At 37.6% G+C, this 24139-nt stretch overlaps 1 protein-coding gene across 2 annotated transcripts; it reads right to left on the reverse strand.

Annotated features, from left to right (window-relative positions):
• Positions 1–6945: 6945 nt before the first annotated feature.
• LOC129565350 (serine palmitoyltransferase 2) lies at positions 6946–10755 on the reverse strand. 2 transcript variants are annotated; one of them, XM_055440140.1, is made up of 6 exons: positions 10263–10755; positions 9549–9773; positions 9177–9331; positions 8363–9053; positions 8006–8268; positions 6946–7881 (listed from the first exon to the last, which is right to left on the reverse strand). In XM_055440140.1, the coding sequence occupies exons 1-6, from the start codon at positions 10476–10478 to the stop codon at positions 7665–7667; spliced, it is 1767 nt and encodes a 588-aa protein (XP_055296115.1). In that variant the 5' UTR covers positions 10479–10755; the 3' UTR covers positions 6946–7664. The 2 variants fall into 2 exon arrangements, with proteins under 2 accessions (XP_055296115.1, XP_055296116.1); XM_055440141.1 differs by lacking the exon at positions 10263–10755 and adding an exon at positions 9894–10009.
• Positions 10756–24139: the final 13384 nt, after the last annotated feature.

Here is a 24139-nt window from a genome sequence, read left to right on the forward strand (position 1 = left end):
AATCACATCTCCATAATTGTGTGATGAATTCATCACATCACCATTTGCCATGAATATGCGAAACGATAACGACTGTATATAGCAATTGAGATTATAATTTAAGCTTTGACGAATTGATGTGAATGCGCGCGGGATACGAAGGCAAAGAGGCAAACATCTCCGCCGTGCCGGTTTTCACTCGATTAATTTTGTTTTTCAATGCGCATCTCGTTGACTCTTTCTGCACGCGATGCTATTCATTCGAGAAATGCTTTCAATTTTGTCCATTCTCTTCTCTCTCTCGTCTGCATTTTCCTTCTTTTTTTTCTCTCTTTCTTCATTTTCATTCAATGAAACCATCGTTGCTCACTTTTGTGGCCATCCATGCAATATTTAGTGAATCACAGTCTCTATCGTCACACTCACCATTTGTGGTACACTTTTGTTCATTTTTATAGTTGAGTAAATATCCATAAATAATCTTCAAGTTTGTTTCGATGTTACTCCTATTGTGTATACAACATTTTTCCTCTTGATTTTTGCGCGCAACTTGTTGTGGAAATGGCATCGTCGAGAGAGAAAGAGGAAAAAAACGATCAGATATGCCATCGCATTTCGTTTATTTTGCATCTTTTGTTAGTTAACTCAATGCGATCCGAGACTTTTAGTCGGAATTCAGTTTTCCAATGTCCATTTATTCAAAGTCTGCCGGTTTCTTCCTGTGCAGTATTTACTGTTCCATGTATTCAGTGCGGAAGACACAGCTTTTGATTAATGTAAAATAGTTTTGCTTATGTCTCGAGCGGGAGAAAAAGAAGCACCGCACCAGCACCAGCACCAGCACCAGCAGCAGTAGCAGCACGAAGAGTGAAAAAGAAAAATGAGAAGAAAATGAAAAACACATCGACAACATATATATATATATATCGAGTATGGGCGCTGTGCCCAGAGAAAAATCCGTAGCGACAGCATGAGCAAGAAAAAACAAGTCAACTGACAGAAAGCGAGAGAGAGATGAAGGAAAATTGAAAAATTTGCCTTTTTACATCAAACCAAAACGTAAAACGAAAAGTTGTTGTTGATCACTGATAAAAAATTGAATATTGCCATGATATCGTTCATTGCCTTATCCGGCCCTTTTTCTGTTCGCTCTCCCATACACTGAACACACAGCGATCCATGCTGAGCTGCGATGGAGAGAGACTAAGAACGACAAGCAATGGAGCTCATATATAAAACCAAATAAACAAAAAAAAGAAATCCTTATGATTGATTTATTTGCCGTTTTCCATTTGCCAATCCACCAAATCAGATTTTGTGCACGCCAGCACAAAATCTATCCATACACGCCGATCGGAAGGGGGAGAAAGAGAGTGAAAGAGAAAATTTCGATTTCGGAAAATGCAATTTGTATAGAGACCATACAAACATTGACGAATAAATTCAAAGAACCAAAGCGAATAGCTGAAACGATACGCCGTTATAACTATAGATAGTATACATACTTTGAGTGCGCGCGGCTGCCTATCGTTAAGAATAAAGAGCATTCGTCGCGTCGTCATCGTCATCGACAGAAAGCAACTATACAAGCCAAAATTTTCTGGGCATGCAACGAAAATTAAATTTAAAATCAAGATGTTGATCATTTGTTCATTCTATTTATTTTCGTTTGTTTGCGCGTGAAGTTCCTGCTTTCCTTTCCTTTTTTTCTATGTATGTTCACTTATGTCTTCACCCTTTCATATTGCTGTCCTTCTTGTGTTTTGGTGTTCGTGTTTTTTTTCCTACGCTCAATTCTTCAGTCAAAATTCGGAAGAAAAAAACTTTTCTTGTTAGTGGTTTTCATAATAAATAACGAATAACATTCCAGGCACGCACTCACGCTACCATCACTGAAATAAATTTCTCGCTCTGGTGGCACGAAAAAAAATAGCAACCGAAACATCGACAAAGAAATCAAGCTGCGAACGAGATAAAAACGGGAGCGATAAAAAAGCGACCGAAAATGAAGAACAAGAAAGAAAGAAAGAGAAAGAAAGAGAAAGAGAGAGAGAGAGAGAGAGAGAAAGAGGGAGCAGAAAAAAGCAACGCACAAAAATACAAATCGGGACGCGTGTTCACCCTGTTTACTTTCTACTTTCAAATTGGTTACAAAAGTTTTGGTGCTTTTTGCACATTTTTATCGTTTTGCTTTGGTGCTCAACAGAGCTCAGCAGCAGTTTGCGTTCGTTAAGTTTGTTTCATCGGAAATATACAGCAACACCAAAATAAAATGGGCAACTTTCTGACTTCTAGTTTTTCTCATCCACCCCGAAGATAAAACAATTTTAGAGAATTTTCCCTTTACAGGTTTTCGTGTCGTTTGCTTTTTTTCTGCTTCGTGTTCGCCTCTTTATGTGCTCTGCTTAAAAGACTGGCTGCGAGCATTCGAGAATAGGAGAGCAAGAGACTTTGTGATCCTTCTACATAAAAACGTGTACCCATCTGACATAACATTCAACTTTTGAGCTTGGCTTTCGTCTTTCGCTCGTTTTTCTCTCATTTATTTATTTCGAAATGTTGTTATTGCTGTCTGTGCATTCTGTTTTCGAGGTTGATTAATTTAATCTTGAATTTTGTTGTCTGCTCTCACTCACTCACTCACTCAATTCTACAAGCGTTCACCACTCCAATTCCCTTTCCCATTCCATTCATCTCCTTACTCGTTCTATTTCTCTCCCTCTTTCGCATTCACCACGTTTCCCAGATTTTCCAACCGGATCGTGCAAATGAGCGTTTCTTCGGTTTTTTGCTACCGAACGCTTGACTGTCGATGGCATTGCCATCGTTTGTTGGTTATCATCTTCAGCCGCGTGTTATCGTACCGCAATAAAATACAAATGTTTCCTTCGTCTTGTAATTGTTTCTCTTTTTCCCTTCATTTCATTTTAATGTTCTTACATTAACATATTCCTTTTTTTGTTTTGTTTATCAAGAGCTTTCTGCTCGTGATGCACACTCACTCGCTCGCTCGTTCGCTCACATAGCAGCTGTAGCGCGCACTAGAGAGCAAGAGTTAAAGAATCCAAAGCCACATAAAGAGATACTTTATTTTTCGCAGAAACGGCAACAATGATAATAATTTGTTGTTGAATAAATAAGTGCGGATATGGGTTGTGTGGATGTTGTCTGCTACAGCCAACTCACCTCGGCACAGTCTTCAGTCGTCAGCCTTCAGTTATTTAAAGTTTAAACATAATTGCAAATGCTTCTGTCGGTACGTTCAGCGAGAGTAAATATTTGTCTATCACTCAGTTTGTGGATTTCGAAGAAGCGAAGAGCAAACGACGAACGACGATGATGTCTGTGAAAATGTACATATAAAATACTTTCAATTTAACATATGAATGTAGCATTGCACATACAATGTGCACACATTTGCACACAGTATTAAACAGGGCAGAGTGAGAGAGAGAGAGAAAAAAAAAACAGAAAAAACCATCATACGAAAGCCTCTCGCGTATCATTCGCATCGACTGGGATTCGAGGTTTTTTCTACCAATTCTGCAGCGAAAGCACATAGTTTTGAAATTCATTTCACTTGTGGTAATATTTGTTTATTAGGTTTTTTATTTGATTTGATTTTTCACTCCCTCTCCCACCTCTCCCTCTCTCTGCGATTCCTCGCTAACGCTCTTTTTTCACTTCATTCGTTTTCCACTGTGCTTTCGTCTATTTATCTTTCGACAACAGTGTATTTGCTTTTTATGGTGATGATATGCATCATACATACATAGCGAAATCACAGCCACACAGATACTCGTTTTTGTCCTCACAATCATTTTAATAAAATTGAAAAAGTATTGAGATCATGTCGATAGAGAGTAGTGAAAGAGCCTTTCAGTTGTAGATTTTGAATGGAATTCACAGGAAAAGTTTTTTTTTCTCACCAGACCGGCTACATTAGGAATAGGGTTATCGCTTGCAAATAAATTAATAACTTTTCGTTTCCATTGAACTCGACTTTTTGTCACACTCGAATCGAGACCATATAGATTTATTGGTATGGCAAACTCATTGCCATTTTATATTCACCACCATTGCTTCCTCCTTTGTCATCTGGTTCGATGTGAAAAGAGAGAAGAAAAACAGCAACCATCCAAACTGCTGTCAAAATTGGAAACTACATCCGTAACACGAGCCCACAAAAAAGTGATCAAACATTTTTCGAACAAGAGCGAAAACGAGAGAGAGAGAGAGAGAGAGAGAGAGAGAGAGAATGATTGTGTTTAACTCGGTTCAGGTAACGGGAACAGTTTCGATGTGATGTGGTTGTTGGACGCACACACACATCCACACAATACAAAGATGAGCCACATAAAATTGCACTGCAAAACTTTTACATAACTCAATTTAATTAAAAGTCATTTAATTTGCCATTTGCATAATCCACTTTTGTATTTCATTGGACTGTGGTGTTTGGTGAAATGTGTTCAGTTATTTCTCAACCAAAATGCCGTTAACACAAACACACACACACACACATATATGTACATATTTAAATACAACACGATACATAGAGCTATTTTATTTATTTAAATCTCTTTTTTCGACTATGGCAGCGCATATACATTAAGCGCATTTTGCCTTCCTCTGTACAACATTTATTTATGCTAATTTAACATTAAGGTTCTTTGTCTTCAACCATTTCAATAATAAAATACACACAGCGCATTATTTACGCATTAAATTTACTTAAACTATTAAATACTGTATAAACCGCATAATAAATAGAAATGTTCATTGGAACCATCACCCACGCTGTAGGACATTTTAACACCGCTTTGCTTAATACCATCGCAATTATTTACATTTTTATGTGTGTGTGTGTGCCTGTGCATTACATTAACAATGTGGATTCCACATGGAACCCTCAAGCTAGTTGAGAAAATGTTGTAATATTTTCATAAAAGTTTCCGTTCGTTTCGTACAAGTTTGACACAACTTATTCGCACATTTTTTCCCGCCGAGCTCACTAACCCACAGGAAAAGAAGAAGAAGAAAAAACCAACAACAACTTTTCCAACAAAATTTCGGACGGGAAAATTAAAAGAGGAAACAGCAGAAATTGTCATATTTAACCTACGTCAACCACAAATGCTACTATCACAAGTTATTGCCAAAAAGTTCAAGCTATCGACCGTCGGATTGCCTGTATGGCAAACAATGCCCTGCTGCACCACCAAAAATTGTAATTAAAAATCGATCTCGCACAAAGAGCGCATATTTCATCGTTTCGATGCAACGGCAATGCCTTCGGCTCGGGCCGAAAGTGACAGAACTTCGGAAAAAAACAACAACACTCAACCTACCCATCCGCCACAAAACACCTTTCACTACAAAAATGTGCAATTCAGTGAAATTTCGGTCGTTAGGCAATTCAAGCGCAAATTTTTTTCGAATTTATTTCGATGCCAAAAAACTACGAACCGATGTAACCATGTCACTCCATCGATTAATGATCTGTCAGCCGATTCGAGCAAACATTCCAGGCAACGGCAACAAATAAAAAATTAAATTGATATGACGATGTGCCAAAGGGATGACAGAAAAAAAAACTAAAGACTTGATGGTGGGAAAAAAGTGCGGAAATTACAGTTTTTATCAATTTTACATCACAAATTCTCCACAGATTCACCTTACATAATCGATTCAATGATGACTTGGTCTTGTTCGGTCCTTCAAATTCCGGTCCGCTATTTTTTTTTCCTTCTTCTCTCGCTCTTCCTTTCTCAACCTCTTTTTGTCTCTATCGTTCTTCTCCACTATCTATTTTCTGGTTAGACAGACACGACAACGGACATGACCATATCGATTATCAAAATTGAATAGATTTCAAAAAGCACACGCCAAATCAAGATTGTAACTCTTACCCACATTCGTTTGTTATTACACACTGGTGTATTACAAGTGGCCGATATTGTCATTGTGAAATGTCGAAGCCAGTGATATTCTCTCGCTCGATAATGGCTTTCAATAGATATATATATATAGAAATGAGTAAAATTGCACTGCAACATCTGCAATATATAGATCCGTAGCGCTGTGTTCGTTTTTTTGGTATGGGAACCGGGCGAAAAGTGTCGAAAGTCAGCAACTTGCAAATGTTTAACCTATATCTATACGTATATATTGATATATATACACACAACATGTACGTTTGGCACATAGTCATGTCATGCCAAAGCCAGAAGCCGATACCCCATTCCATGCGAAAAGTTTGCATTTGATGAGAAAAACCAAAAGCAATAATTCATTGCGATGGTGACCAAATTTCCCAAAAATGCTCAAACTTATGACAATACACGCTCGCCCGAATAGTTGTCTCGTGGTATTTTAATTTCGCTTGAAATCGATTTTATGGCGTTAATTAACAATTTTTTTTTCTCTTTGTTGTTACTCATTGTTTTCATTTTTGCGCTGTGCAACTGCGCTTAGTGTGAGGGTGAGTGAAAAAGTCAAAGAGATAGACGAAGCGAGAGAAACCGAGAGATCGGAGAGTGAATGTGTGTATATGTGGTCTGCAAGTGAAAGAATTTAATTTAAAGTAACTTTCAAGAATGTCGATCACATTGTGGGCTGCATGTATCTTACGAGATGAAATTGATGTTTCATTTTCTCGGCTGCCGGATGTGAACCACCACAATGTTCGTTGTAAGTTGAACATAGAACGTTGAACGATTCAACGTTGAATGACGTATACAAAAACCGGGAACACTCGAAGCAAAATGAGTTCATCAAAAAGGAATTTGTGTCAGATTTTATGAATGAAACGAGAGTGACTTTTGCATTACTTTCGATTGAAAGGATGAAAATGAGTTTTTCAGAGCGTTTATACTACCATGCTTATACATATAATTTTGAAATCCTCTAGATGAGCACCATTGAAATCTGTGGATGAACAAAATGAATGAGACTCCGCTTGGCTTTTTTTTTGCATAACATATAAGCATAGACTTTATTTTAAATTAGGTGATTATCATATTTCTACCGTACTACGAGCATAAAAGGAGAGAAATAAAATATAGAGAACACGTGAAGATATTTTGTATGCATACGCTTAACAAATGTTTGAGGTTATTGTTTGTTTCTGCTGATGTTCATACATATAATAATTTATAGTTAAAATATGTAATAATTATTATTCTAAGAGGTTATTGGTTCCAACTGGACAGAATGTTTAAACAAAATGTGTGTGTGTTTTTTTCTGTTGTTATGACACACTTTTTTTTAATATCAATCTTAAGTCACGATAATATTTATGTTTTTTTTTACTTCATTTTATTCTGAATACTGTAAATACGTATGTTTGCTTCGTTGGCTGTGCTTTGGCTCTACACTTAATGCATAATATTTGTTTTAGCGGTCTCTTTTTGATTGGTGTTTTGATTGAACAACTGTTTTTGGCAAATCTCTACACACTAAATGTAAATATGACCAATTGATACACATTTATCTGAAACTGTTTGATTTTTTATTATTTCTTCTAAGTTTTTTTTGTCTCCAAATCGTTTTCAATCACGATTCTTTTAAAACCTCTGAATAATTTGATAATTTTGTGTAAATGTGTGTTTGTGTTGTTCTTGTTGTGTGCATGTGAATTTTGTATGTGCTTTGTAAATTGGTTAAAAGAGAGTAAATTGGCTTTAATATTCAATTTGGCCTTGTTCGCTCGGTTTGCTTGAGTGTTTGAGACCAAGTTTTCCGGCGACATCGTCCATAATATCCAAAGCATGATCGAGTTGCTCTTTGGTGTGTGCGGCCGATAAACAGAAGCGAATTCGGCCAGCCATGATTGGTGTTGCCGGGAATCCAACGCCAACCGCAGCAATTTTTCGATTCAAAAGTTCACGCACAACAGCACTGAAATCGAACCAGAATCGAAAAGCATGTGATTCACAAGAAAGAATGAACAAAAAGAAGTGAATGGTCATCGGAAGTAGTGACCTGTTATTGACCAAACAAAACTAACACAAAGTATACTTACGCTATTTTCGAGAATAGATAGACCATCATTGGCACAACGGGCGAATTATCGTGACCAAGTGTAATAACTCCCATTTGGGCTAATCGTCGACGGAAATATAATGTGTTCCTTGCCAATCGTTCGATGCGTCGTTTACCTTCATCCGTACCATCCAAACCCATGATTATGCTCATCGATGAAATGATTTGTTGGGCCACTGGTGGCGACATGCTGCTTGCATAGCAATGAGCATGACTGTGCACTCGCAAATAGTTTATTAGTTTCTGTGGAAATTGGGAAGGAGGCAAAATCAAATTAAAATTCAACACCAGTTGGCACCGTGCACATGCAGTGTATTGTATTCACTTTTGTCCATACCTTTGACCCAGCAATATAGCCTCCAGCCGAACCAAAACTCTTTGTAAACGTTCCCATTAAAATGTCCACGTCATTCGGATCGACTTTGTAAAAGTCCACCACACCGCCACCATTCTCGCCCAATGCACCAATGCTGTGTGCCTCGTCCAAAAAAACGTACGCTTTGTATTTCTTTTTCAATGCAATCACTTCGGGCAATTTAACAATTGAACCCTCCATACTGAACACACCTTCAACCACAATCATTATTTTTTTCCATGGCAATCGGCTCTTTGGTTGCCCATTCACAATAGCATTCTTCAGCACACGCTCCAAGTCGTGCATATTGTTGTGACGAAATACTCTGGTTGTAGCGCCCGATAATCTTAATCCTAGAATAATGGAAGCATGATTCTTTTCATCGCTCACAACCAAACAGCCGGGCGATAACAATGCTGGGATATTTAACGAGTTTGTGCCAAAGCCCATTCCGAATGTGATTGCATCTTCGACTCCAAGGTAACGAGCCGTTAAAGCCTCCAATTGGGTGTGTAGTGGTATCGAGCCGAGTTCGGTGCGTGTTGAACACGTTGCTAAACCGTACTCACGGATCGACTCAATCGATGTGTCGGCACACGGGCCCGAATTAGATGCAAAACCAAGATAATTGTATGAACCCAAATTCAAGCACTTAGTTTCGGTGCCGGTGAATCTAAATGCAAAAGGAATTTTCTTTCGTTTTATTCGTTCTTGTTCTCCTGTTTTTATTTTGTTGTTCTGTTGGTTGTTTTGCACACGATGACGGAAAGAGAAAGGCAGAAATAAGTTTACTTACTCGAACGTCCAACAATTGTCCTTGGTAATGCGATCCTTCAATGTTACTTCGTCTCCAGGCACACTGCAAATCGGCCGATTAAAGCAATCACGAATTCGACGATAAACATACCTCAAGTAAAATTGTTCGAAACTGTCGTACAGCGGCGCATAGCCCTGTAAATAAATGATAAAAGTAGAAATAACAATAAATACCAAGTACGAAAAGATAGAGCGACAGAGAGCGGGAGAGGCTCAGAGCTGAGTGTGATCGACAAAAACAAGTGTCTGATAAAAACACAGCCCAAAACCATTTAACCTTTTGATCTGGCGGCTGTGAGTCACACAATTACACTTACACGTACAACATTTCCAAGAATGTGAAATGACTCACCTCCCGATTGCGTTCCGTAGCAACTTTCGGCGCAAACAGCAGTTGATTTAAAAATCCCAACAGCATCAAAAAATAAAAGCCTATGTACGTTAAACATGCCGCCAGCATTGGGATTGGCTCAAAGGATTCCTTTGGTTTTTCATGTTTAGAACTCATTGACTCTGACGTCGTCGACTGCTTGCGATTATTATCTCTTATGCCGTTTGTAATAATTTTTCCATTTGCCTACGACATCGAAAAAAAAGAAATTATAATAATATTTCCCATTCATTGAAGCATTTCTTTTTGTGGGGGAACATTACATTATTTTATCAAAAAAGATTTAAAAAATTAATGGTATTATACAGATATCGTTTTTTTCCCATGTTTCGCCAGCAAAATCCCATTTAACCGCTGGGAAAAAGCGCTTTAAACTGGGTTAATGAAGAGAAATTGACACCACTCAGAACAAACATAAAAAATCCCAAACTTTAAATGAAACATACACCGAAAAAAGAAAAAATCGATAAAAATCACAATTGGTCACAAACACCGACAATCAACAATCGTATTTAATTTTGATGATTTTCCATTTTCAACAGAGAAATGCCACACAAATTAATTCGTATGCAAAATAAAATAAATGTATATTCATTGTTGGGTCTGTGCGAGAAAAAAAAAACTGCAGATCTGCTGGAAGAACGCTGTCACAAACACAGGCACACGCACACATACCGTATCAGAATTCAGTTGATGTGTAGTATTTTTGTGGCCGTTGTAATTGTCAGTTCGTGGGGAGCCCTTAATCAATTGCGATGATAGTTGCTTCGTTAGACCATTTTGATGGTAGAATGGGCGATGTAATTGCGATTTCAAATCATTTTCATAGGAAAAAATTTGATTTAAATCGTCAGCGGCTTCACAAATTAGGTTTTCTCCTTGGCTCTGCATTTTCGGTTATTTGCTGTGTGTTTTTTTTCGCTATCTCGTTATTGTGCAGGACACGACACACCGAAACTTTTCTCTGACTGCCACTTGGTTATACACACACCGCACTGCTTCGGACTGCGGGCGAAAATTACGAAAAAGACTACTGTTCACGCTATTTTCAACTAAAGTTTTGACATAACGCTGTCTAGAACTCTTCTTCTTCTTCTTCTTCGGCTCTTTTTTCGTTCGCACTCCCATATGTCATACGATACGACAGTGTTGCCAACTGCGCAGCATTGAATTGTGCGCGGTAAATTTCGACGTTTGCCCAGCAACTGAACGAATGAGAGGAACACCAACAGAACGATCGGGAGAAACACCAAAAGAGAGAGAACCAAAGAGACAGAGAGCTGCTATGAGCAAATGTGTGTACGTTCGAATGCAGAGAATGAGCGAACATTGCTGCATTTGATTTTTTGTAAAGTGGGAGACAGAATGAGAGAAAAACAGAGACCTTTGCTGTTGTAATTTGAGTCGTTTTTTTTGTATGTGGCGCTCATTCTCGTTGCACATCGGATTTAATGAAATAATTATTTGATATCGTTGTGAAAATTACAAAAACCGCTTTCCGTCGTTTTTTTTTGCACGCGCAATGCTCTATCTCGACGGTTATTTATTATTAACGAAACGTTTTGCAGCGCCCGGTTGGACCTAATAGAAATTTTTTTATAGGAATAAAGTACTTTGAAAAGAAATCACTCTGCACTGCAACGAATTAGAGAAAAACGAACATCTCTCGCATTTCATTTCATCTATTAAATGTGTTATGAATAAAAATGTTAGACATATTCCATTAAAAAGGATTTTGAATGGAGAAATATCGCTGGAAAAAATCTCTGACAGCACAAAATATTACATTTTACGAATTTCACTCAGTCGGCGAGGGTGGAGAAAGTCGACTCTCTCAACGACAGCAGCAATTCCGAATCGTTGAATTGAATCAGAGATATTTTTTTTTGCTATTCACATACATACTGGTATCACTGGCACGAATAATTTTCATTTTGATTATCCATTCACATGTTCTCATCATTATCTATGCTTGGCATGTACGAATGGCTACGGGGAAAAAAAGGATATTATGATGTTATGATAATCACAGAAAACTGCTTCTTTACTATTGCTTTAACCTATCTGGGTTTTTTTTCGGATTGTTAATAGCAAGTCAGAGCAAATGAAAATACCATTCAGGGAAATGCTGATGGGAAGTGAATAATTTCATTTTACCGCTCATTCGAGCACGCAGTAGTGGCGGTAGCTACAGTGAAGAAAAAAAAGCGGAAAACGAATGGCATAAAGGAAGAAATCAAGTTTCATAGCGCAGCAACAACAGCAACAAAAACGACAAAAACTGCGTGCCCAAATAGATAAATGGGAAAAATGAGAAGATGAAAATGTTGGCGACGGTAAACTAAAGACCAATAAAGAAAATGTGCTCCCATTCATTCCGTATTCAGTAGATGTCTGTTGATTTTTTTTTCGGTTTTGAAAGGACCTTGTTTGCCCCGGTGCATGTGAGAGAGATCATGAGATGGCAAGAAAATGGATAAAAAGTAAAGTGGAGTAAAAAAAGAAGAAGCGATGCCCAAAATTCAACTGCCATCGTACAACCGAATTCACTCATATATGGTTAGTTTTTTTTTATTTCAAAATAAATTTGCTTTCAACAGCTCAGTCCGAAGCAGCAATAGCAGCAGCAGCAGCAGTGGCTGGTTGCACACAGCATCATTTGCTAACTACTAAGGTTTCGATGTGCCCATTTTCTGTGGCAAACGAAATGGTATAACATCGACGATAAATTAGTTACCGTGGTGTGTATTGTATGGCATGGCCCGAAATCGAAGAAGAAAGAACATTGCTTACTCGCTCGCTTGCCTTTTGTGTGAGTGAGCGAGAAGGAGAATGAGTGTGTGCTGGAAATTTTTGTTGATGTCGTCGCAAACAGTAATTTAATAGCGTCAGTAGATTTATATTTCTATACAATATGTGTTACATAAACGACCCGTGCATTCGTTGCTTGAGTACCGACGACGGAAGAAAATTCATTTTTCATTCAATGGGGTATTTTCTTCTGTTTTTTTTTCCAACAGAATTCTTCTGCATCATGACTATTCACATGTTTTTCCTTTCTCGCTTCTGTCTTGTTTTCATTTTTTTCTTTGTGTTTATTTTTGCAGGTTTTTGCACCAACTGAACACGAGAGAGATGTATACAAAAACAAGCACACATGAAGCCGATGATAATAATTGGATTTCTTCTCTTTTTTCACTTCTCCCTCCTATCTCTTTTCTTCTCATTCACAGTGTGGCTTTTGATCAACCGAATGCTCAAGTCTACTCGAAAATCATTTGGATAAAACGTCTGGCGCTTTTGATGCCGTTGCTATTTGCACTCACATTACATTCAATTAAGGTGGCAAGTGACTGAAGAAAAGGCAAAATATAATTTGTAAAAGTCATCAGACATATTTCAGGGTGATGAAAGAAGTTTGTGGGAGCTCAACTAACCAAATAAGATAAAGCCAAGCCAACACCAGTGTGAGTTCTTCGGTTGATATTGCTGTTGCAAATGTATTTTTCAATTTTGCCAAAAGTTAATTCCAACTTTTTGCTCTAATTCTCTGTCGTTCGGTGTATGACAAGCGACGTGTTTATGCGAAACCGATTTTGGCATTTTGATAAACGATGATTCGGCATTTTTCCAAATGGAAAAACATTCAAAGTTTTTGAGTTGAAAGTTTCGACATTGTTCAAGTAGATTATCCGTGATGAGTAATTTTCTTTCACCTCTTATTCATCTGAACATTTTGCGATTCATCATTCACTAAAAGCCCATGCCCTTTTTTCCTTTCTTTCTACTTTTTTTTCTATTTTTTCTACACAGGCTCCGGACAAATTGTTGACATCAAGCCAGCCGATAAAAAAAATCGAGGTGAAGAGAAAGTGTCAAATTTAAAGAGTGATCGATTACAACTTTAACCAGTTTTTGAAGTGAAATTAAAAAGAATTTGACGAGAAAAAAGGTCTAGGTGTGTTTTTTTCACTCTTTTTTTTTAAAATTCATCGTCTGTGGGTGAAGATTGAATTTCAGGCGAATTTTCAATAATCACACATCGATTGGAAAAATCGTTGTACGACGAGGCGAGTGAAAGGGAGAGCTGAAAAATGAATGAAATGAGAATGCCATTTCGTGTACCGCTTTTATTGCTGTGTACTTGTGTACTCAACGGCGTTTTTTTCGGTTGTTGTGTGCAAACGGAAGTGTAATAAATTTTCAACGCTTCAATATAAACAATGGCTGAAGTATAGCTGTTTGGTTCGGGTCAAATCGGAATTTTGAAGTCATTTGGTCCCCATACAACCAGCTTTGGTTCAGTCTTCAACCATCTGTATCCAGCAGTTTATTGAATTTTAACGTTCGCTTATTTTTTGCGAAGCGTGTAGGGTAGCACTTGCTCATTTGTTCCCCATGCTCGCTCTCTCTCTCTCTCTCTCTCTCTCTCGTCGAGGCAAAACAAACCAAAGAAATAATTTATATCGAAAACATATGCTATGCCATTTTCCCCATTGCACGGATTGTGTGCCACCATCGATGTGTATGTGATGGCGACATGACCGAGAGAGAGAGAGAGGGGGAACGAGATGGAACAGCGATTCCATTTCAGGTCAAACTATGGAAGAATCGACGATTGAAGAAAGAAACATAAAGAAAACGAGAAGCACGCAATGTGTTCCTCCCAAAAATGTTACCATACGTAACATGTTTACCAAATGTGTACAACTTGATATGCATCCAAAGAAGAAAAGCACGAAATTTGAAGCAACCGTGCGGCAAAACCAAAATACACACCAACAATCGTTACGAAAAACGGAACTAATTTCCAAGTCTACGAAGCCAATCTTCAAGGTAATCGTCTATTACACGGTCATAATGAACGAAAAGTCGAAAAGGTGAGTTATTTCCGCTCTTGATTTATTTATTTTTTTATGTATTCATTCCCATTCAAAGGTACATATTTTAGAGTGTGTCCGAGGGCACTGGTTTTGCCATACACACACAAACACACAATCACAAAATGGATATTTGAAGTCACGGACATCGTTTAGACATATTGCATAACGAACATTAAGTATGTTGCTTGGTAGTAGTCTCTTGATGTTACTGTTTGCGAATGTGAATAGATATTGAAGAAGTAAAAAAACAACACGGACACTACTAAACTTTTGAACATATATCGAACATGAGTCGAAGACCATCAACAGCAACAAACAACAAGGAGCAGCAGCAGAAAAAAGTGTTTGGCAAGGAATGGCGTGACCATTACAAGTATTTAGCAGAACACGATTATTCGCTTGTACACCACTATAAAATGAACACATAAAACGATTTGCGTCATCGTTCATTTCTTCGTGTTGTTTGGAATCGTTGGGCTCTTTCTCCACGAATTCACTACTACTTTTTTGCTGCCCCAACTGACTCGATCATGGCATTTCTTGGCAACAGTTTTAAATTGAAATGACTTTTTGTCTTTTTGCGCCACTTCAAGTTTCTTTTTTTCTTTCAGCTTTCGCACACAAACTTTGGCCGAAGTAAGGCGATAAGCAACAATCTGTTTTTTTGTGCTGTCTTTATGTTGCACTGTAATTCCGTAGAAAGGCTCATTTCACGTCTATCTATTCTGGTATTTTTTTGTTCATTCGTTCGTTTTTGCTGCTTGTGCCTGTATTTTTGTGAAACAAGCGATCCCTTGGGCTTAAGCAGCGGAAAGAAAATTCCATATTCCGAATTTCATCTGCATCTTAACAATCTTGTTGGCTGTATTCTTTTTTTTTTTTTATTCCTTAACGTTTATTTGCCATGTGTCTTCCAGAAGTCATGAATATTTTAAAAAAATTCCTACTTTCAATATATACGACAATAGCGGTTGCTGCAGAACCATAAAAATGTGCTAATATTTGCTGTTCCACAGAAGAAGTCAGATCACACACACACACACAGCAACGATGAACGAGCAAATGATGCGCACACGCTCAAGCGGGAGAAAGGAGCAACGCACGATTTTCCGCGAAAAATATGCGCGATGCAGCGTTCTACTGCTTTAATTTAAAAAAAAAGACGAAAAAGAAAAAGAAAGATGGAGCGCGCCCGCTCGGCATTTATATATCATCAATACTGTTTTACGACCCGAAAAATGATGAAATAACAACTGGTACACCCTGGAAAATGGAATGTGGAACAAGATAGATGCATAGACATTACCGCCTGAGAGTTGGCTTTCTTCGAATACTGTAATAACAATCGATTACCTTTTGCTCCAGTGATTAATGGCTCACGTTTAACGTGAATGAAGAAAGAAGAAAAAGAAGTAGGAAAAAGAATAAAGCAGAGTATGCTAACACCGCTACGGGCCACAGGCTACGGGCTTGGGTGAAAAATAGCACCGCGATATGGATCGAAATGATGTGCACAATGAAAATTGTAGCAAACAGGAGCGATGGAGTGGTGAAAATGTACGGGCGAACGAGATAGAGAATGTGAGTGAATGAACGGTGATGCAGAAAAAAAAGGTAGCACGGTGTGGTGTTAAGGGTAACAACAAAAGTACGCATCAAATGTCCCAGTTGAGTGTTTTAGCTGCGAATAAATGGATCGCCATTACTTCAAAAGTCGACAAGCGTGCGGATTGAAAAACGACGTGATGCGATCAACTGAAGCCCTCACCCTGTATAAACACACACAACCAACCACCCACCCACCCACACAGTTCAGGCCGAAACATGAGAAAACATCGAAACATCATCACACATTTTAAAATGTATTCGCGGAACAGAGACACCTTTTCTCACGCGCGTCTCGTAATTTCAATGGCACACATTCGATGGGTGGCTAAAAGTGGCACAAAAAAGCAAACATCAAGATATAGAGGGAGAAAGAGAGCGCACCAGGGAACAGGTATAATAAAACAAATGGATCACAGAATCGACACGGTCGATGACAATTTTCTAAAGAGGTGGCGAAAAATGCGCGTTCAATCCAAATGCGAACCGAAATCGATTTGGTTTTTGGATTCAACGATAAAACACTGATGACACAATGATGGCTTTACAGCCATTGGCCCTCTCTGTGTGTGGCCGTGAGTGTTCGAATTGATGGCGGGCTCATTTTTCGTTCACGGTATTGCTGCCACTGCCGTTGATGTCGTTCCGTTTTTTTGTCCTCCTTCCACTTCTGGTGTGTTCATTCTTCTTTCATAAAATGCTAATTCTTTTGGAGAGCATAAAATAAAACTTTACATTGCCAAGTTCTCTGCAACATGAGAGAAACCAAGCGAACGAGAGTCGAGTTCGTTTCATTATTTTTTCTTCTGGTCTGTCGTTTTATTTGCGGCGCAGAGAATGTATATTCTTTTTCTTCGTTCGTTGCTTCGGAAAGTTTTTCCTTCGTTTTAATTTATTTTTTCCTCCCCCAAACAATTACAGCAAAGATACGAAATCTGTACAGAATGTGAATGGTTGATTTTATGTTGTTTTTTTCTCTTCTTCTGCTTCGTCCTCTTTGTATTTGAATGCATTTCTAAGTGTATGCAAATCGAAGACTTGTATGAACGGAACACCAGCCGAACATGCGAAGGAACAAGACGACAAAGACTAAACTCCCGCAATGAATGCTGAGCTTCATTTCCGGATCGTTTTTGCCGAAAAAAGAATTACTGTTTTGAGCTTCGAATGCATGGAAGCGAAGAGAAAAAGAGCTTGTGTTGTGCCAACAACTATTTATTAAAGCACCATCCCATTACCATTTACTGGTACAAAATGTTCGAGGTGCTTCAGTTTTTTTTCCTCTATCGTCCTTCATCTCGCCCGCACTCTTTTGTTGTGTGTCTCTCCTCTTGCTCTCTCACTCAATGTGGGTATGGGATGTGTGAGAGTGGCTTTATTTGTGACAATTTTAAAATTCAGCACCTACCATCCAAGTCTAAAATTCAGCACCTACCATCTACCATTTGACTCGATTTTGTTGTACGAACATGTTCGTGATGTGCGCTGATGCATCCAAATGAAATGAAAATTGGTGTACGATTACGTGTTTCTAACTTTGTGTATAAAAGCGAATACAATGTATATCACGTTTTATCATACAATCCGAACAGTGTTCAAACCTCTAAACCAAAATGAAGGGAAAAAAACACACACACAAACCATGCCATTGCATACATTTCACCCATTCTTTTCGCTCTCTTTCGCTATCTCGCTCTGGTATTTTGTTTCTTTCTCTGCAGTAATTATCGCTTGAATGCAAACGAATGAAAATAATCGTGAGCGAATTTACGGCAAAAGCATTTTATTGTAGTTACACTTTTACTTATCTCGCATCGAGTGTCGTTGTGTGGGTGAGGCATGAGGATTAAGTCTTGGTTGGTTTGTCTACTGCAGGAATGATATGCATGCTCTTCGATTCAATCTTAAAACTAGTGAAATGTATCATTAATTAAGTTGAATCTCGGAATAGCAATTCAATGATGATTGTCAAAAGAAGATAACAAAAAAAAGTACCATCATGTTCTTCGCCATTTAGCTGCGGGTTCCTTCTTCAGCGCAAGCAAGTGTTGCATAGCAACGCAAATACTCTTGCTGGAAACATTTCGATGATACACAATGAAGTATTATGTTGTGCACAATGTTGTGCATTTGAACTCGGCACACTTTTTTTTTGTAGGCGCAAGTAAAATACAATTTAATTCATTTTCACTGTTTTCGTTGTTTGCCTCCTCCACTGGGGCGATCGGCGAAAATAAGCGCACGACAGACAAATAGCAAGTGAATTGAATCGTCGAAATTACGAGAGAGACAGAGAGAGAGAGAATTATGAATTATGAATAATGCCATTTTATTCATTCAAAGTGCAATTTATTTCATTTCATTGCAATTAATTCGAATGATCAATCATGTCTATCTCACTTTTGGTTTTAATCGCATTTTTCATTATGCAATTTCATGGAGGCTAATGGATACATTAACAGTTGTGCCACCGTTGGCACCATCGCCGCCACTACTGCAACGATGAGCTCGAAGAGAAGGAGAGAGTGAGAGACAACACAGAAAAAGTGAGTTTTTGCACATAGCCAAACCAATGTCAAGCCAACTGACACCCATGTTGTGCAGATCATGTTGGAAATTTTAATTAATATTTTTCCATAAAATGTGCCACTGCTGTTGTTGCTGGTGCCTGCCATCAGCCCCTGCACAAGCAAACACATCGAACGCAACCGTTTGGTTTGGTTTGGAACGAACGACCGAAACGAGCCAGAGAAATTGCCACATTTTTCACATGCGTTTACGCTATCAACCAATCAACTTGTTTTTTTTTGCCCTCGTTTGTGTCAAGGTTTTTACACGGATTTTGTTATAAATTTAATCACTGATTTGTATGTTTATATAAAATGGGTAATTTTATAACATTCCATGAAATGAAGACAGATAATGATACGTTATGCTGTCTGCGCGTATCATATTCGCCGTGACTCAAATAAAATCCACCAAAATGAATCCCACATACACACAGGAACAGAGGTATGTTGGTTTATTGCACATATATGATGCCTGAAATTCTGCATATCCGCTAATCAAATTGTTCATGGGCTTTTGAAACGTTTTTTTCTCAGAGCAATTAACATGATACGCGTTCACCATCCAAATAATCTATATGTACAAAGTTAGCGTTTGTAAAACTTTTGAATACTTTGTATTTTCCACATTTTTCATGTGCTCTATAATTTTGCATTTTATTTTAATTCCAATGGAGTTTTATTCGACGCTGTTGGGGATTTATTTTAACTTTAAATATTCAAGGGACGCGAAAATCCCATCAAAAAATATAGACACTCACATCGGTTTTTTTTAAGTAGGCGCACTCGCTGTTCGCGTCGAAACAAATAAATCAAGTACTTGACTTGAGATTCAAGTTCAAAAGCAGTTATGAGAAGGCCAAAAAAAACTCTGTCGAAATCAGAGCGTGGCGTTCCCTTTCGCCTCCCCTCGCTCGATTTCTTTTGACGCAGAAAAATATTAACAATTTGATTAAGATAAATGCGCTTCGTATGAGCTATCGTCGCTGAGCATGAAAATACATACTTGAGTTGTCAGTGGAGTGAAGATGACTTGAAATGCTTTTTCCATGTCACTTTTTTCAATATCATGCGTTGATTTTTCGCTTCTTCTTCTTCTTGTTCTTCAAAGCTTGGCAAAATACACACACAAACACACACACGATAAATCGGTCTGCGTCACTTTTTCACACATTGAACCAGTTCATGTAGATAATTTTGTGTGTCATTTTTCTCCCCGATTTGTTTGGAAAACGCGGAGAGTACTTGGTTTAGGTGGATAAAATAAAATCACGGACGTTTTTCAATCGTCTGATTTCGGTTTTTACAACTCACCGTTTTCATGTCAATCGAAGATCAATGCCTGCAAAACCACTCACAATGAACAATGGAACGATGAAAATCAGTTTGAAAAAAATGCATACACAACAACAAGCACATTGACAAATTCGTCGCCTGCGTCTATTGCATAAGGATTTCGATATCAACTGATTGAACTGAAGTGAAGTGTTTCGGCGGGGTTCTTTGTTGTATATTTCATGAACACCTGTTCGAATTCTCCAGATTATATTTTATTATTTATACATTTTTACACACACACACCTTATAATCGGCTTTGTAATCATGCATGGCTTTGATGTGTCTAGCTTTTGCATAACATTCCAATCAGCGATGAGTCTTTTATAAACACAATGAAACAATAAAAATGAACAAATGGAAACAAACAAACAATGAAGAAAAAATGTACATCGAATGGTATTGATCAATATAATGTCACCGTCATACCATATCTCATGTTGATAAAAAAAAGCAGCAGAAAAAAAATCGCTGATTATTTTTTGTGTACTACTTAATTACATCAATTGGAATTGGAATTAATTTTGATTCGGTGACGTTCTGTGCCCGTGTTTGACCGTGTGTTTTTAAATTGGATTGATATGATATTTCACCGGAATTGGCCGGGTTAACAGCACACTACTGATTGAATTAATAACGATACTGATTGGAATAAAATCGCACGTGCAATGCACTCTGTTCACATTGCTGTGTGCCCATGGCATGAAAAACCGTATATTTTCATTACTTTGCAAATATTTGAGAGCGATGAAAAATTGAATGAAATTTATTCCAAAGGCAACTGACACATAAATAGAATGCAGTTTTTTATGTGTCACAATGTATATATAGATACACCGAACATTGTGTATACATTTCAAAAAGATATGATCAAAATGACGTAGTTTGCGCTCGCATTTGCTATGCCAACAATATTTGATTTGTGTGAATGCGTTACGAGATTGTTGCTTGAATCGACCGTTGAAACCGAATTAAAAGAGAGAATAAATGATGAGATTGCGGATGGCAACGAATTTTCTAATTAAAGCCAAGCAGAATTATCAATTAAGTTATGGCTTTATTTTTCAACTCAATGTTTTGAAATATTCTGATTGATGACTATCAGTTTTGCGAATATAAACCATTTACAAATGTATACACATTTTCTTTTCGTTTCCCTCCACTCACTCACTGCTCATAGACTTTCAATGTTTACTTATTCATTGAACACGTGAATTGTATGAATAAGAAGAAAAAAGGAAACACAGTGGAAGCGGTGAGTTTTGATTTTATTATTTCAAAGTTTTGCATACCAGACCAGGCCAGACCATAATGCTGGAGCCGGGCCGTGCCTTTTGTTTACACATCACAGGAATATAAACGGTAAACTTTATTTATGAACGAGAGCAGGAAAGAAAGAGACTTTGAAGTGGAAATTTATTGGTGTTTATTGCATGTCTCACCTGGGCCAAAGAATATAATTACGATGTTTGACTTTAACTTTATATTTTCGAATATTATCCATTTCGAAACAGTAAATGAGTTAACTTCGTTGGAAAAATTCTTCTTTGGCATGTGTGTGCAGCCTGTGCAGGCTTCATTCATGTGGAGTGTTTTCTTGGTAAAACTCTTGTAAGTTTCCCTGCAAAGGTGTTAACCTTGTCAAGTTTATACCATCACGCAAGTAAGTATTTGTTGTGTCGATTTTACCCGAGCGTGAAACTAATTATTGTCAAAAGTCAAATGGGGAAAAATTCACCGACATCCGTATCTGTAAGTGTCTGCAATGCATGAACTCCAAAAATGTTTAACATTTACGTCATGCAATTGGCAATGTGCTTCATGTACTTTCAATAAGCTTTATGCGTTATCATTTTGAAAGTACGTGAACAACATATAAGCACCGTGAATGAGAGATTCCAAGATAGATTTTACATGAGCATGCTTGAAAGTTTTGCACACAAAGTTAAAGTTAACATTAACATTTTAAATATTTAAGATTTTCCTTAAAGTCTTCCACTTGAAAGTTTTTCCAAGAGAATCAAATTTATTCAACTTTAATTTGCTCAACTATTCTTTCTGGTTCGAGAGCTCTTTCGAGACAAATATAATTTTGTCTATCATGTGTGCATATGGAATTTGCATTTCGAAGAAATTTGCAAATCTTATCCCAAAAATTGCTATCGTTGCAACTGCTTGATGATACTTGTCGTTTTGTTTACACTGGATTTCGACTCGTTCATCTTGTTTACCAAACATTCTAAGTAAGATTATTATATTTCAAGCTCTTCATTTGGTTGGGAAATATTGTAAATTCAGTAGAATACAATTTTCATTAGTTAAAATTACAAATAAATAACTTTATAAAGATGGTTGAAGTGGGTCGAAATTGTTTTTCCATGCAAAAATAAACAACAAAATTAAGTAATATAGTTATACATTATGTTCAATGATTTCACCATCCTCCTCTCATTTGCCTTCACTACGTTTGGTCAACAACCGCAATTTCAATACGAGTTATACATACAAATGTGATTTTGGTTTAAGCTCATGAACAAACTGAATGAAATTGCTGAACGCATCGGCCAAGCTCATCGGTTTGTGTGTATTTTATAGTGATGATGTTCATGTTCTTAATGACTTACGCTTCAGATATGAGTTGGACTTTTTCAATGTAATGCTCATTCCTTTTTTTCTGTGGTTTGCTTCTCTCAACCATCTACAGTTGGCTTTATGCTGTTGACGGCAGATTCACATAATATATCTTGATTGGCAATCGAGTTTCCAGGTGAATTGTACATGAAATATACACGATCCGACAGCAAAAACCAAAAATACATTGATTCATATGGACACTGAATGTACAGAATGTGACAAGAGCGAAACTAGTGAAAATATTCATGAACTAACATGTAAACACAAAGTTTCTATCTTAATTGCATTGAAAAACTCAACAACAACGCCTGAAAGTAGTCAAAATTGCAAGTTTCAATCATTTAAACATAAATAAACATGTAAAGCACGTACACATTTCTGTGACGTAACAAGTCTCATGCTATCGGATCGTGGAAATATATATGCTAATCAGCTTATGCGCATTCAATTGAAAATCCACATCGAATGAACAAATCCACTGAACAATTCGAGAATTTCGCCTTTGATTTATTTTCAATGATAATGTTTCATCACTAATGGCTTCTAATATTCCATTCGTTTTGGGGCTGATTTTAATCGATTTTTCGTGAAATAAATTCAATTCATCAAATTGAAATGCACATTGCACATTGGCCACCCCACGCACTATTGAATTATTTTTAGCAATTTTGAGCATATGAGGCGTATTTTTTGGCCAAATGATTTTTCGCTTTTTCAACATTAAAATTCCATTTCCATAATAACAAACGCATGGCCTGATAATTTTGCACTTATCAAAAACCAAATCACATCGCCAAAATAACAATCACAAATCAAATCAATGGTAAAATATTTCAACATAAATTCATTATGTTCGAAGCTAACCAAATGGCGATAGGGATGGTAAGAGAGAGAGAGAGAGAGAGAGAGAGGGAAGACCAAAAAGGTGTGTGCAATTTGCAACAGTAAAAAAAGGCAATAATGTTATAGAGTGAGAAAAATTAATTAAATATTTATGGTTGAAGAAAGATTACGTATCGCCAATAGAAATTCATTAATTTGGTTGAACGAACGAACGTCCGATCAGAGAGACAGCGAGCGGAAAAACTATTGCCTTCTATTAACGACCAGAATTGGTTCGTGTTAAAATAATTTTTATTTTCAAGTGGAATTAAGCACGTACACAGAGAAATGATAGCATGCACAATGGCCTGTAAGTGGTGTGTGTATCGAGGTGCTTGGGTTGCTGCTACTGCTGCTTCATACGATTAGCACGTTTGGCCATAAAAAATCTTTCGACCAAAAAAATATTCTTGCTTGAATGATTCGAGAAAACGAGAGCTCATGTACCGAGCATTCAAATTGAAATGGCGACTGGCCCAAATATCAGCTCCGCATCCCCTTCCCCACAAGAACAGTATTTGACTTGACATAATTGTTTTTGCATGTGTACAGGCATCTGTGAGCGGGTGCGTGCGCTCGTTTGGCGTTGCGGGCGGGCGAATGCTTCAATGGCATTCCCGAAAGTTGCAGTCACATTTTCGGTTCG

The sequence above is a fragment of the Sitodiplosis mosellana genome, unplaced genomic scaffold, assembly GCF_009176505.1.
Source record: "Sitodiplosis mosellana isolate CC-2019 unplaced genomic scaffold, AAFC_SMos_1.0 Smas_scaffold_2, whole genome shotgun sequence".
Classification (NCBI taxonomy): domain Eukaryota; kingdom Metazoa; phylum Arthropoda; class Insecta; order Diptera; family Cecidomyiidae; genus Sitodiplosis; species Sitodiplosis mosellana.